Source organism: Harpegnathos saltator, unplaced genomic scaffold, assembly GCF_003227715.2.
Source record: "Harpegnathos saltator strain DR-91 unplaced genomic scaffold, Hsal_v8.6 scaffold117, whole genome shotgun sequence".
NCBI lineage: Eukaryota > Metazoa > Arthropoda > Insecta > Hymenoptera > Formicidae > Harpegnathos > Harpegnathos saltator.
This window is the reverse complement of record NW_020229892.1, coordinates 575,102-589,929: the sequence shown is the minus strand read 5'-3', so window position 1 is coordinate 589,929 and position 14,828 is coordinate 575,102. Positions and strand designations below refer to the sequence as shown.

Sequence of the window (14,828 nt, the reverse complement as noted above, 5' to 3'; positions counted from 1 at the left end):
AAGGACACTCCGGAAATCGCATTGGGTGTCGAAAGCACGATCTCGTCCCGCCTTGTTGCCCCGTCCGTCTCTCACCTCACCCGTGATACCCGTCGTTGCACGCTCGCATCCGCGCCTCTCATTAAGAGACACGATAATGTCCTGCGCGCGAGTGCGCCGATGAGGTAAGAGTGAAGGCTCGTCGATCTTGCGAAATTTAGCGTTATTAGGAGAAATTATCCGCTGTTTAACAACTCGCGTAAATCTTGCGTCAGATTAGCGTAGATGCGTAGAGCAAAGCAGCTTCGCAAAAATAGTATACTTACTTGTCGGTTACTTTGATATCGATCGAAAAGTGAAGTGAATAATCGAGAGTTGTAAAATTAATATTTATCAAAGCCTGAATATTCGGATATTTATTTGTCGAATGACTAAAGACAGTCGGTGACATTTTCAATTACTTATGAATTTAAGTTTAATTGACAGTTTAATTCTCGTTAACCGTCTCACGTCTCGAATTCAACGACACTCGCCCTAAAAATGACTCGACTTGTTACACGCTTCCCATATATCACACGTGCGCGATTTATCGGGGGATTCGCGAGTCATCGCGGTCGCCGGTCGCCGGTCGAGTGCGTGCATCGTCGGTGCACCTTGACGTTGGCGATCGCCTCGTAAAATTGCGCGTACGATGTTACGTCTTGTCTACGTGACGCTTACACGGGTAAGTCCTTCCTCGCGCGCGCGCGCGCGCGCGCGCCGTAAAGCACGTAAGCTGCGTACAGCATGAATTGTTCGCCGTTCGGCTGATTTATCGTTGCATGCGCAACGGACAATTAAGTTTGTTTAGCTCTCTCGAGACAAGCGAGACGCAGCCTCTCGTACTCGCGGTCGAAAAGGCTCGGCTGAAAGCTTTCTCGGCGTGACGTGACGCGCCTCGATAGACGCGCATCTCGAGAGCGATTTGATCCTAGTGACGTCATATTCGCCACTCGGCTCGACACGGGGAGCTCGGACGAGAGGATCGTATCTGGAGGTACAGAGACCTCTCGAGAGTTCCGTGTTACTCCTCGTACGCACCTTGCGAATCTCGTATTAGCCTTAATCCCCCGATCGATCATTATCGAACTGTCCGCGGCCGTGGGATACAAAACTTCATTCTGCGTGTCTCACCCGATAAACCGCTTGTTTCTACTGAGGCGAGGTTTCGAGTGTACGCGTATACGATAGATACAGAAATAGCTGCGGCGGGACAGGCTTGCCCGACCGCATTATTCGCCAAAAAGTCGACTTTACGGAGAGACACCTGTTGCCTAATATCCGACGCATACCTAATGCGGGAAATCGCGGGAAATGCGCGGACGATTATTATTTTATTATTAATACGCCGATTAACCGAAGTCACCGCGCGCCGGGCCGGGCCGAGCCGCTAATCGCCGGATCGCGTGAGATTAATCCCGGTCGCGAGTGAAAATGAAAAAGCGAAATTGCGATGTCAAGCGAGTCATTTTTCCCCCGTCGCCGCGATCGCTGAACTTGTCATTATAATTATGAAGAGGTGTACGCATTCTCCGCTGTCTCGCCGATGGCTCAGGATTATTAATCACCCGCCGGTGGCGGTGAGCCGGGAGCCGGAGAGGTGAGGTGGAGGGGGACTTTTCCTGTCGGAAATTATTATGAAAGAATATGTGTGACGCGGCGATATTTTACGGATAAATACGGCCTTTTACGGCTGAAACTCGTCTGCGACACAAAGTTGCGCAGTCATTAGCGGCGCTTAATACACAGCGTCGAACGGCGACGCTGAGCGCACTCTTCTTCCTGCTGCCGATGCAAAAACGAAGGCAAGAATAATCGTTCCGAGGAAAGTCGCATTGTTATTTAACACTCGCCCCACCCTGGATGACTCGGTGGCTCGCGTGTTTGTTTCTCCCTCCGGGATAATGAACCAGAAATGATTGCGTAACGCGGGTCGAGAGAGAGAGAGAGAGAGAGAGAGAGAGAGGCCCGTTTCATCAGCATCACTCGTGAGGTGAGCCGGTGAAAATTCTCCTTGTATCGTTGCGGCATGCGCACGTCGCACGCGTCTTCGATTTCGATGAATGCGAACGGCCGGCGGGCCCGCTCGCTCGCGTTTACACGTGTCGGAGCAGCGGGGCTAGTTAACGCCGTGAGAGGAGAGCGGAGTTTGTCGTGAGCAAACTGAGATCGATGACATCGTACTCGGAGGAACCCACGACGCGCCGAGTGGGACTCACGAACGAACGAACGAACGAACGAACGAACATACGACCCATAAAGGCGCCATGAATTCACGACTCACGATCCGGCCGCGCACGTGTGTGGGCACAGACACACGCTCCGTGTGATCGCATACCTCTCTCGCTCTTTCTCTCTCTGTCTCTAATCCACCATAAAAATACCTTTCTCATAATAATGCGACGTTGCGCAACGGAGAACCGAGCGTGCGATAGCGAGAGCACGAAACGAAGCTACGGGGAACGGTGCGCGTTCGCGGCGAGCCGTAGGTGGTCTTTTTTCTCTCTCTCTCTCTCTCTCTCTCTCTCTCTCTCTCTCTCGCTCTCTTTCTCTTTCTTTGCCGAGTTGGAAACCCGGTTCGCGTTTGAGCAGCGATGAAGGAGGAAAAACGGCGCGGAGGGAAAGGAGAGCCTAGCGCGGTAGCACGTGCCGTATGTAGCAGGTAGTTATTAATAGTCGCGCGAGAAACGCGCGCGAGCTCGCGATTTGGAAAGGGCGCTGTAATCTGCTCTCCGTATAATCACGCTCGCTCCGAGAGTGAGATTTTTCTCGGCTGGATATACGCTGGAATATCGAATGTCGCGCGTTTGCTCGCGATCAGACAGAACTCACCGGCGAATCGCAGCGCTTGACGAGAGCTACGCCGCTGTTTCCGCGGAAATTGGCGTATCAATCTTTTTCCCGCGGTATTCAGATAATAAAAATAAATTCTCAGCGTCGTGGGACACGCGTCTCCTCCGGATTATCTGTCTTTCGAAACACCTGCGCTTTCAAGCGCAGACACGTGTCCTTCGCACACGCGAGTTACCAAGCTCGGAAATCTCTCTCTCTCTCTCTCTCTCTCTCTCTCTCTCTCTCTCTCTCTCTCTCTCTCTCTCTCTCTCTCTCTCTCTCTCTCTCTCTCTCTCTCTCTGTCTATCTCGCCATTCTTGAAGATGATTTACAAAACGCTCGTCCGCCAAGTGCAATCAGTTAACGCTTAAGAAGAGCTCGTTTTCTTCAGGGCGCACGCTCGTCTTCGCGGGTCCACCTGGTGCAAGCGCACTCGCCGCGGCGGTCGTCGCGCGTGGCCAAAGGGACCACCTGCGTGATAAGTTCATAAAGCTCGTGGCTCTCTCACAATGAAGCAGCCAGCGGAGCGGGCTTGTACGTACGCGCGCGCGCGCGCGCGCGACGCGCCTTTCCGTATTCAATTAACGAGAAGAGCGGTCGCTTTGTATCACCCACGGTGCAAGGAAATGACAGGTGCACGGCGCGGCGCGTGCATGCAATGCCTGCATGTGCGGCCCGGAAAGGCCCGTGCGTGTCGCGTACAGGGTGGCCGCTGTGTACACGGGACTTTTGCGACGAACGTACGCGGACCAGCGTTTCTGCTTGAATCAACGCCGCGCGGCGGCGTTACCGTAAGATAAACCAGTAATCAGACGTTCAAGCGTAGATCGTCGCACAAAATACAATATATAATATTAAGAATAGTTTTGATATAAATATTTGCATTTGTTCGAAAACTTAAGTTTCCCTTGAGTAGGGAAAAATGATTTAAACCAATCGATATATCTATTATTAATGTGAAATATTTACATAAGTATAACGAAGCGCATTAATGCGACCGGACAGTTGAAATAATGTTCGGATATATTTGTCCTAATGTCTGACCGCAATTAGAAAATTAGTATGTGCTAATGGGAAATAATATAAATACAGATGCTATATTTTAATGAATTTATTAACAATTGACAATTTATTAACAATTTTTGCCAAACCATAGGTGCATACTTATTTGATTAATTTTTATTTTAACACAAAAGTATCAAATTGGGTATATTTTTTTCAACTGATCGTCAAATATTGGAGATTTTTTTACAATAATTATTACTTTCATTCATTATTGTCAAAACAAATAGTAAATATTTTTTTTTTTTCAAAGTGGTCGGATACTGGGACATGACGCAGTTCGGTCGTTGGGACGTTTACCTCAATCCGTAAATAAACAACGAGTGATAATTTCAAATTGTCGCTGCTATGGTCCATGTTGGTGCATCTTGCAATTCTAGACAGCCGAATCCTAGCGGAATTAATAGAATTTAATGAGGCCCGACTTTTTTTTATCGATATTGCGTGATTTGGCCCGATTTTTTATTGCGTCCTGCTTGATGTCTCATCTCATTTTGCCTCAGTTCACCTCATTTCGACTTTATCGCATTTTTTGCTGAGTAAAGCGTTTGCAACCTGACGAGCTAAGATCACGGCGGTTAACGCGAGCGGACATTATCCCGCAGCTCGTTGAGGCTCGTCGAGGATCGAGGAGTTTGAACAGCCGCGCTTTCGATAATGTCTTGGACTACTGTCCGCGCGTACACTTGTCCGCCGTTGTGCGTCGCTCGTTGCTGAAGGGGTAATGCTAATAGACGTCGCGTTTCGCGCTCTACGAGCGTGGCGAAATTGCATAACGCGGAAAATGACGCGCGATTGAAACGCGCGCCGCCGCTCTTCCACGGGTCATTGCACGCGGGAACGCGCAGGATCTTTTTTCATCTCGCCACCTCGGCTCGTTAATTTCCTCTTGGCCTCGTGCGAAGGACAGGGGGGGGAAGGAGCAAAGGTGGAGGACGTCTCGATCTCCAGAAGTGGCTGCCTCAGAACTCGGGAGTGAACGAGTGAATGAACGAGTCGCAAGAAGAGGGTCAAGCCGTCGCGGATTTCTCCATCATCGCCCGACGACGTCGGGAATTTGACATTTTGCTTTTTCTGCGTCTCGGTGAGCATAAATCGCGAGTGTCCTCGAAAATCGCACATTGTCTCCGTCACATTGTGTGACAATGCGTACATTGTCGTCTTTCCCGCAACAATGAGCGCGACGCGGCTTCCATCGTCCTCGCGCAGCCTGCGAATTCCGTGCGGAGACATTCCGCGCGATTACCTAGACGAGAAAGAGCGCGAGGCTGGCAAACGACGCGGAAAAACTCGCGGCCGGCAAGACATTCGCGCAGGCAAAAATCAATCGCGCGAGATAACACAATGGCGAGAGGTGCTCTTATCGATGTAGGTTTAGATAACGCGCCGCGGAAAAAGGTGTTATCGCTCTCTGGCGCGTCGGGCGGTAGTTTCGCGCGAGACCGTTGAACTAGTTCCTGCTATTTTATTACTACTACTACTACCACCGATTCTTGGCAACCGATAATACCACCAGCAATTGTCATCAACAAACAAAAGAGTCACCGCGTCCGCTGTTTGTCGCACACGTCGTACGGATCGAACCGTTCAAAGAAGCCCCTTAGATTAGAAGACGCCGTCATCGAGGTGTCTCTCTCTCTCTCTCTCTCTCTTCTCTCTCTTTTTTTTTTTTTTTTTTTTTTTTTTTTTTTTTTTTTTTTTTTTTTTTTTTTTTTTTTTTTTTTTTTTTTTTTTTTTTTTTTTCTCTCTCTCTCTCTCTCTCTCGGGGATATCTACAGAATATTGCGTTATCGAGAGAAGATGGTCAGAGAAAAAGAGCGAGGAAGAAAGAGAACAGGGCACTGAAGACGGCCACGAGATCGCAACGTCATCGACACCGAGTTCGTATCAAAAGGACTGTCGAGGACCCTCCGACGCGGAGGAGAGGCGCTTCCCTCACGATATCAGTGGCCCGAAGCCGCTCTCTCGCGCCCGCACACCCACGTGCACGGCATAGTAAACACGAGGATTCGGGCTCCTCGCGGTGAGACATGCTGCGGACGAGGTGGAGGTGGCGGCGGCGGCGGCGGCGGCGGCGGCGGCGGCGGCGGTGGCGGCGGCGGAAGGGGCGGAGGAAGAGAGGAGAGGACATGAGCCAGCGTGGAAGCAGAAGAAGAAGAGGCACGAGAGGAGAGGAGAGGAGAGGAGAGACCGCGGCGAGCTAATGGTAATGGTAGCAAGCCAGTGTCTCGCGAGCCGCGCTCGGGTCCGGTACCAACCCGGTCTCCACCTCTTCGTGCTCCACGTGCGCCCGTTCTCTCCGGCTTCCTCCGGAACCGCGAAATCGCGTGCGGCCGAAAAGAGAAATACGCGGTCGCGAGAGAAAGAGAGAGAGAGAGAGGGGGGGTGGGGAAGGAGGATCCTCGCGCGGGTGATGTCGCCCCCTCGCGCTCCGGAATTCCGCGATTTTCCCCGGTGCTCACGATTTCGCTCATATTCGGGATGACCCGGCACGGCTTCCGCGCGGAGGAGATCGCAGCGATGCACCGCCGCGGATTCGACGACGGATTGTAGACGAACCGGTCGGGCGAACTCCATCCCGGAGAGAAGGAAGATCGCTCGCAGAGTGCTACCGATCGTTTGACCGATAGTGAAGTTCGACGAGATCGAGAGGGAGAGAGAGAAAGAGAGAGAGAGAGAGAGAGAGAGAGAGAGAGAGAGAGAGAGAGAAAGAGTGGGAGAGTGATAGGTTAGGCGAAGAAGAGGCGTTTGTGAAGTTTTGCCCGGAAGAAACGAGTGAGAGCGTCGATAGATAGTGATTATCGAGTGATCCGCGCGCGCGTCGAATGTCCCGCTGGTGACGAACGAAGCACCGAGTGGAGTAGCCATGAAAACGGTCTCTCAGATTGCCCGGGTCCGACCGACCGCTTCAGCCACGGTCACACTTGCGTAACAACGGCTGACGTTTCGTTACGTGCCGTGCCGAGCGTGCCGTAAAAATCACGCTGCGAGCGTCCATAAATTACTCCGCCGATGCTAATCACCGCCGGTTCCTCCTGATCCTCTCCCGCCGGACTGGTCGACGCCCGGAATTACAACGCAAGCCCGTCGACGATAGCACGTCGCTATTACCGTCACGTAGTCGAGGCTCTCCTGTGAAGGATCACTCGAGGGGAGACGCGCGCGCGCGATCGTCATGACAGGTGTCCTGTGGGACAAGACGGTCTCCCTTCTGACTATGGGGTAGAAATGTACCCCGGAAGATCAATCTGGGCCTGGGGCGTGCTGGCCCTCGGAGCAGGGATTCTTCTGCTGTCGGGCCTGCGATGGAGGATCGACTCGGCGAGCCTGACGGCGGACGACGCGCGATCGATCCGGATCGACGGATCGGAAAGCGGCCGCCTCGCCTTGGAGCGACCGCTGACGAAGGCGACCGCGGGTTATCCTGCGGCGGACGTGGAGGAGCCTCTCTCGGAGCCGCGACAGATCGAAGGTGACAAGCGATGGCGAGGTGCCGCCGCGCGATCGGACGACGGGTCGACGGTCGACGTCGAAACGCCGGGAACGAGTGTGACTTACACGTCGGCGTCGATGAGCATCGAGCGCGGGAAGATCGGGGGCGACGGACTGTCACGCTCGCGGAATGTCCGAGCGAATAACGAAGACGGCGACGTTGAACCGCCGCAACGGGATCGCCGCTCCGTAATCACGCGAGCCGACGCGCATTCAAATTACTTCAATATCCAAACTCGCACGACGGACGTGGACGAACGAAGAGAGCTCGGCGAGCGAGGAGGAGGAGGAGGAGGAAGAGAAAATAATAAAAGGGGTGACGCGCGAGCGACGAGCGACGCGACGACTTCTCCGGAGTTACGTAATAATGATAGATCTGAGGAAGAGATGGCGGAAGAAACGGGATCGAGATCGAGATCAAGATCAAAGGCGTACGATCGACGGAAATCAAAGATCGACGCCGTGCACCGGAGCGCGCGAGTTTTTAGATCGAGGGAGACGAATACGAGCGCTGATGACGATCTTCGCTCTTCGGTGTTGATCCTTCGTCATATCCAGGACTCGAAGGACGCCGATGGACGCTTTGCCCCGACCGACTCACGAACAACATTGGGATCGAGCAATAATCAACAAACGATCGAGTCCGAAGGAAATCCGCGAGCGTCGATCTTCACGTCCTCGGAAAAGGATACCGCGGAAAGAGGTGCGCGGGGATCCGCTGGAATGCAGGAGGACCAGCTCCTTTTTTTTCGCAAGGATCGGGCTCGATCTTCCGCGACGAGCCGCGCGGCGGAGGCGATCGGCGATCGTAAAGATCGGCCAGGAGAACAGGATCGCCAGGAGAAGGAGCTCGGGAGGAGGAGGAGGCGCGGGGGCGAGCGCGATTGGTTTATGCGAACTTCGAACCGATCGGAGAACTTCCGAGGACACAGCGGGACGGGAGAGCCCGACGAGGACTCCTCCTCCCTCGTCGATCGAGAGAGCGCCTCTTCTCCAGTTGACGAGGAAGAGAACGAATGGCAGGATCCGAAGAATACCAAATTCGATAACGAGCCAGCCGACGACGACGAAGCCGCGAGTGACAAAGGATTCTTCGACGATACAAGCGCTTTCGAAATCCTCGAGTCCATAATCCCGTTGGACAACAAGAAACGCAAAGTGACGCTCGCTGAGGACTCGAAGGACCTGATGGTCGCCAGCAACTTCGAGTGGACGAGCCGAGATCGCAAGAGCGACGTCAAAGTCGCGATTCCGGAGCAGCGATCGCCGAGTCTCTCGCAGGACACGTCGCTGGAACGTCGTCCGCGGAGGACCGGTCGGCGGAGGAGCGCGCGGCAACGCAGAAGGACGATCTCAGAGATCATCGCTTCGCCGTCCGCTCGTTGGCTCGAAAAGGCGCGCGGCGACCGGGTGAAACGATACTCGAACTATTATTCCTCGCAATCGGCCACCCCGAAGGCCTACGTGCACATTCAACCGGCGTACCCGGAGCCGGCTCCACCCACGAGCCGGAAGTGCGTACGCTGCATGTTCGTCTACAAGCCGTGTCCCTCCTCGCAGTCGCCGCAGCAGCCACCGCCCAGGCCCAGAATCGTGCTGCACAGCAACGCGATAGTGGTCCCCAACTACAAGTACCACGAGCCGGCCACCAATTGGCGCGGCCTCAAGTACGGTGAGTAAGACGTTCTCCCTCGTGAGCGGAAGAGAGAGAGAGAGAGAGAGAGAGAGAGAGAGAGAGAGAGAGAGAGAGAGAGAGAGAGAGAGAGAGAGAGAGAGAGAGAGAGCCCTCTTCCTCCCCGACGCGGTCGCCCGCCGTTCGCGAACGTGCGCCGAACGTGCGCCGAACGAGTGTCGATTTCCGTAATCGCCGCCGTCGTAAGTACTAAGTGGCCGTCGCGAGAGTGCGACCTCGCAAAGATACACTCTGACTAATTTCCCGGTAGAGCGCATTAATCAGCCGCGCGTCGCCGTGATGCGATGCGATATCGTGCGAACGAGCTGCACTCGTTTCCGATTCGTCATCCGCGTCGCGATCGATCTGTCCGTTCATCTGTTGGCACGCTGCTCTCGAGGCCAAGTTAACGAACAAGAACGGCGGATCGACAAGGGGCGAGCGCAGGATTCAGGAAATGCCAAGTGCGAGAAGAGGAACTGCGGTTTTCTTTCTCTTTCTCTCCCCCTCGCCCCTCTCTCTCTCTCTCTCTCTCTCTCTCTCTCGGATTCACATTGATTCGCTCGATGAACGCGCGACGCGTGCGTCTGGCAGGACTGGGGGAGGGGAGGGGAGGGGAGGGGAGGAGGGCGTATATTAGTTGCCTCGCCGCGATTCCGTCGCGGCCTCTTGAGCGCGGAATATCTCTCTCTTGGTCTCGCGCGCATCTCCCCGTCGATCAGAACGAGCTCGACCTTCGACCCCCGGCGAGAAGAGGAACTCGAAGAGCACGGATGTGGCTCATTAACCGAGCATCGGTTCGGACTTTCGCGCGGTATAAACAGCGACGCAATAAATCGCAATCAACGCGGGAGGATACGCCGCGTGAAGACGCCGCGCTCTGCTCCGCCTCGCCTCGCCTCGCCTCGCCTCGCCTCGGCTGTACAAGCGCGTTCCGGAGAGCGACATCGACGCTCGCTTCCGCCCGTGAATATGGATGAAACGTCGATCGGCGCGCAGATTTGCGGAAATCTCTCGTGGAATGCACGCGCGCTTTCCTGGCATTGTCTCTCGACGCGGTGATACTCGCGAGGACGCCCCGAGGGAGAGTTATGTAAATCCCGCCGATTCGATTGTCGGGACGGCAGTATAATCAAAGGGCGGCGCGCATAATACAATGGGACGAAAACGTCCCGCGCGAGTCGTGCCGTGGCTTTCAGTCTTTCTACGCTTTTCTACGAAAGGAGGTATCGCACCGCGCGTATCGTTCGCACGCACTAGCGGAGAAGTGTGCGATTTCTCTCGGTGTCTCTTTCCTCGAAGAGAGGGACTTTTCGAGAGCGCGAGCCACAGGACCTCGGAGACTGTTGTTGCCTAACACGGAGCGAGGTATCTCGGAGGAAAGGGCAAGAGAGAAAAAGAGGCACGTCTCGGAGTCCACGCTGACGCGCCTCGCGTTAAAGTTTACTCTGATAAATAGCGCAAATATTGAATCGCGCAGGAAGAGCCACCCGCTCCATTGGGAGCGTACCTGTATTCGTTGATACAGCGCGCTTTACCTTTGCATATTTCCGTTCCCGCCGAGTTCCTAGGCGAGTCCTCACGACTTTCACCGAGGACGCGCGACGGACGCGTTTTCGGAGCGTCGCCGCGGGCGCGGCTCCGCAAATTCCCGCCCGTCCTTTGCACTCGCGGTTATTTGAGCGCATCGTGACAGCTCGTGACAGATATTTCTCAACTTCTCCCGAAGTTAGCTTCCTGCGGGAACGGATTAGCTCTTGTTACAGACGTTGCGAGAGATTCCGTCGCGATTTTTGCGCCGCGCGTATCTCCTAATTGCACGATCTTCCGGAGGCGAACAATTAAACGTTCCGGCTCGGCCGCGGCGATCGAGAGCGGACGCACGCGAGCGCGGAGGGTTAATTATCGCGTAAGAGATACTGCCGTGTAATATCACGGACGAGCGCTTCCCTGCGCCGAAACTCGCGCGGCCGACCGCTCGATTTCAGATTGACGGGGCAAATTGCCGCGTGCGCTCGCTCTCGCTCTCGCGCTCGCTCTCGCGCTCGCTCTCGCGCTCGCTCTCGCGCCCATGAATAAACATCCACGGCGCGACGTCCGATAATCAAGTTTACGATTACATGAGCGCGAGATTAATCAATTTTATTACTCGGCGCACACTGCGCGCGAATCGTACCCGCGCGACAGCGGCGTCGTTACAAAGTTACGAGCTCGAGAGCGTTGGGCCGTCCGTCCCGGCGGGCCCCGGCGGGCCCCGGCGGGCCCCGGTCAGCGACTGGCGCAAAAACGACGCCGCTTAAACCGGCCCCCGGTGCGCTCTCGCGATGATCCTGTAATCGCGCGTGGAAATGCTCGCTCTCAGGGTGGCCTGGGCGTAGATCTCGGCGTTGACGCGCGCTGCGCGCGCCTTTAATCGCCGTCATCCTCGTCCGCGTCCAATATCCATTAAATTTCCCGGCCGCTGCGCGGCGCAGCGCGGCGTGTCGCGATATCGTCGCGATATCGTCGTATCGGCCCTCACGAATATTTCACCGGCTGACGCGAGAAGATTTCCCCGCCACGCGCTTAAGTCGATTAAGCCGATTGAATTTGAAATCACTCTCGTAGCCTCTGTCATATCTCATTGATTCAATTTGACATGGGGATTTTCAGGACTGTTTCTCGCGTTCTCGCGGTTTCTCTCATTTCTGTAACGTATTCTTAACTTTTAGACGAGGCTAAGGACGCTGCAAGTAACAATTGTCGTAATCGCGGAAAATCGCATAATTGCGGAAGGGGCAAAAGCAATTCCCGCCACGGATCGCACTGTGAGATTTTCTAATAATAAACGAATTAACAATTGCGAGGACACTCGTGAACACGACGCGTCTCGAGCCGAGCGAGCTCGGCGAGGATAGTCGCGAGAGGTCTCTCGGTCGCAGCGTGAAATTTTCATCTCGGTTTGTTGTCCGCCGGGATTAGTGGTTTCGCTCGCTCGCGCGCGGTCGCTGTTCGCGTGAATCCAGGCTGTGCGTGCGTATGTGCGTGCGTGAAGATCGGTAATCGTGCGTGGAAAAGTGCGTCAGGGTGGGCGCGAGAGGAACGCGAGCTGCGGCCGGCCGCAGCTCGGGGTCAGTCTTCGCCGCGACGTCGTGCACAAATTCCCTCGCTGCGTCTCTTATCAACGTCGCCGATTGACATGTCGAGCGACACATCCGAATCTCCCTTGATCGCACCTGGCGGAGCCAGGTATAATGTAATCCCTGTAATGATCGAGATAACAATAAACACGCGAGAGTTTGCATTTCGCAATACTCACCGGGTCACTCGAGCAGAGACAGGCTCTCCTCTCATCGAATCCCGCGAAGAGCGATTACGCAATGCCACGAGAGAGCATACTGAAGTCACACTGACTCCGCATCGGCGCTCCGCTCAAGCAGATTACTGTTACTCGTGGTGTGCCAACGCGATATTCCCGTTCACCTCCTCCAGCGAAAATAAGACGACGACTCGGATATCGACAATCCCTCGCCCTAATCCCTTTCGTCACGGGGCTTACATTTAATTAACGGCGCTTACATCGCGGCTTCTTCCGCGCGTAAAACCATGCGATCGTCGTGCAAGCAAATGTAACATTGTTTCGCAATGTATGCGCACTCATACACATTCCTTTCCAGAGAAAACAACATGGGGGTGGAAAAAGTAAAAAACGGCGTGGAGAGAATAAAAGCGACACGGGAAAATAAAGAGAGGGTGGGATTCGCCGGGGAGAGCAGGATGTGTGGTCGAGCCTAAGCGAAAATTCGCCTCTTGCCGCCGTCGACCTCCCTTCACCATCGGCGGATGTCACCGGATGATATCGAGTGGAATTCACACGAACCGCGATAAAGGAGCGCGCAGAGACGTTTCAATCCGGCGGCGCCGCGTTCCTGGTCTCTCTCTCTCTCTCTCTCTCTCTCTCTCCCTCTCTCTGTGTGTGTGTGTCTCTCTCTCTCTCTCTCCCTCTCTCTGTGTGTGTGTGTCTCTCTCTCTCTCTCCCTCTCTCTGTGTGTCTCTCTCTCTCTCTCTCTCCCTCTCTCTGTGTGTGTGTCTCTCTCTCTCTCTCTCCCTCTCTCTGTCTCTCTCTCTCTCTCTCTCTCTCTCTCTCTCTCTCTCCCCCTCTCGTTACCGGCCGTCAGGACGTCAACCGCGCGAGACGCGCCGCACGATAAGAGTAATTTACAACGAGATACAGCAACCCCCTTCAGCCCGTCGTCGGGGAGCTGCCTCTCTCGTGGCCTTGTTTGCTCTTATTTTCGTGCGCTGTAACTCATCGCGCGGGTTTACTTAAACGCGCTCGCGAGCACGCACGAACTCACGCACGCACGCGGATCAAAGGTCTGAAGACGCGTCTTATTCCTGCTCATTCCCGCGATGATCCTTCGCGATGTGTTTCGCCTGAGCGAGATTGCCTTTGTACCCTTTCGAGCGAAACGACTCGCCGCGCGCGCGCGCGCTTCCCAGTGAAGATAAAATTTTTCGAGCAGCCACGGTGGTGTGCTGCACCGTGTGAGCGGGATAGAGAGCCGCTTCGGGGTGCGCTCGGGGGGAGAAGCGTGTAACAATGCCGCCGGCGTTGTGTGCACGAGCGTGGATTCGCGTGTCGTCGGACCGACTGTGAGGAACGGCCGGGTTCCGTAACCGGTCACCGTCGGAGGAGGATCGCCGGGGTGTGATCCGCCGCGTAATTTGCGACACGGTGGGAGAGCCCGCGAGTCCGCCGCCGGTGGTGGTTATGACGGTAGACGAGTAAAAATTGGTCGATTACACGTGCTACGCGCCCGCGATTCGTACGGAGACGGATTAATCGGTGTGGCGCGATGACTCGCGTTCGCGAACGCCGACGATGTAAATTTCATCCGACGCGTCCTCCGGTAGCAGCCGTGATAAACCGCATCTCGCACGGGTTAATCGTTTATTACCGTATCTCATGTATCAAGGCCTGCCCATCGCGGCTCGTAAAGCCTCTCGATTCGTTTCCAACTCATTATAACATCCTCCGTGCGCGACGCGCCGAGAGCGCGAGCGATAGGACTAAAGCGAATTAAGAGCGACGTCGTTAAACACTCTGAGAACCGGGCCGCGGGACGCGCGACGTCTTAATAATCGCGATTACGAGATTCGATGTTTGATCGGGGCTTAATTAACGACCGCGTCTCGGCGATGCCGCCGCGCGCTCGAGGCGCGCTATTTGCATAGGCGGGGAATTCGCTGCAACTGGAAAATCGCCGCCGGAGGAAACTTCCCCGCGACGCCGCGACTCGGTTTCGTTTCGAGCGCGACTCCTCCAGCAAATTTCTCGAAAACATTTTCCCGTGTAAGGTAAACGTCCCTCAGTAACCAGACGTTTGAACGTAAGTCGTCACAAAAAGCACAATATATAATATGAAGAATAGTTTTGATATAAATATTTACATTTATTCGAAAATTCAAGATTCCCTTAAGTAGAGGAAAATGATTTCAACCAATGTATGTATCTATTATTAATGAAATATTTACGTAAGTATAACGAAGCACATTGATATACCAGTGACTGGACAGTTGAAATAGATTATGGCCCAATGTTCGGATATATTTGTCCCGGTGTCTAATTAGAAAATTAGTATGTACTAACGGCAAATAATATAAATATAGATGTTGTCCCTTAATGAATTTATTAACGGTTGACCATTACTTTGCCAAATCATAGGTGCATACTTATTTAATTAATTTTTATTTTAACACAAAAGTATCA

General features: G+C 54.2%; 1 protein-coding gene across 3 annotated transcripts in view; it reads left to right on the top strand.

Moving 5' to 3' along the window:
- Positions 1–14,828, top strand: part of wb (wing blister) — a 159,846-nt gene that overhangs the window by 91,894 nt on the left and 53,124 nt on the right. Inside the window, exon 1 of one of the 3 annotated variants that reach the window (XM_025303814.1) lies at positions 6,109–9,076. The exons of the other annotated variants lie outside the window; for them this stretch is intronic. Within the exon in view, the coding sequence (XP_025159599.1) occupies positions 7,141–9,076 (1,936 nt within the window). The 5' untranslated portion in view covers positions 6,109–7,140. Of the gene's footprint in view, positions 1–6,108; positions 9,077–14,828 lie in introns of those variants that run through there. 3 annotated transcript variants of the gene reach the window in all.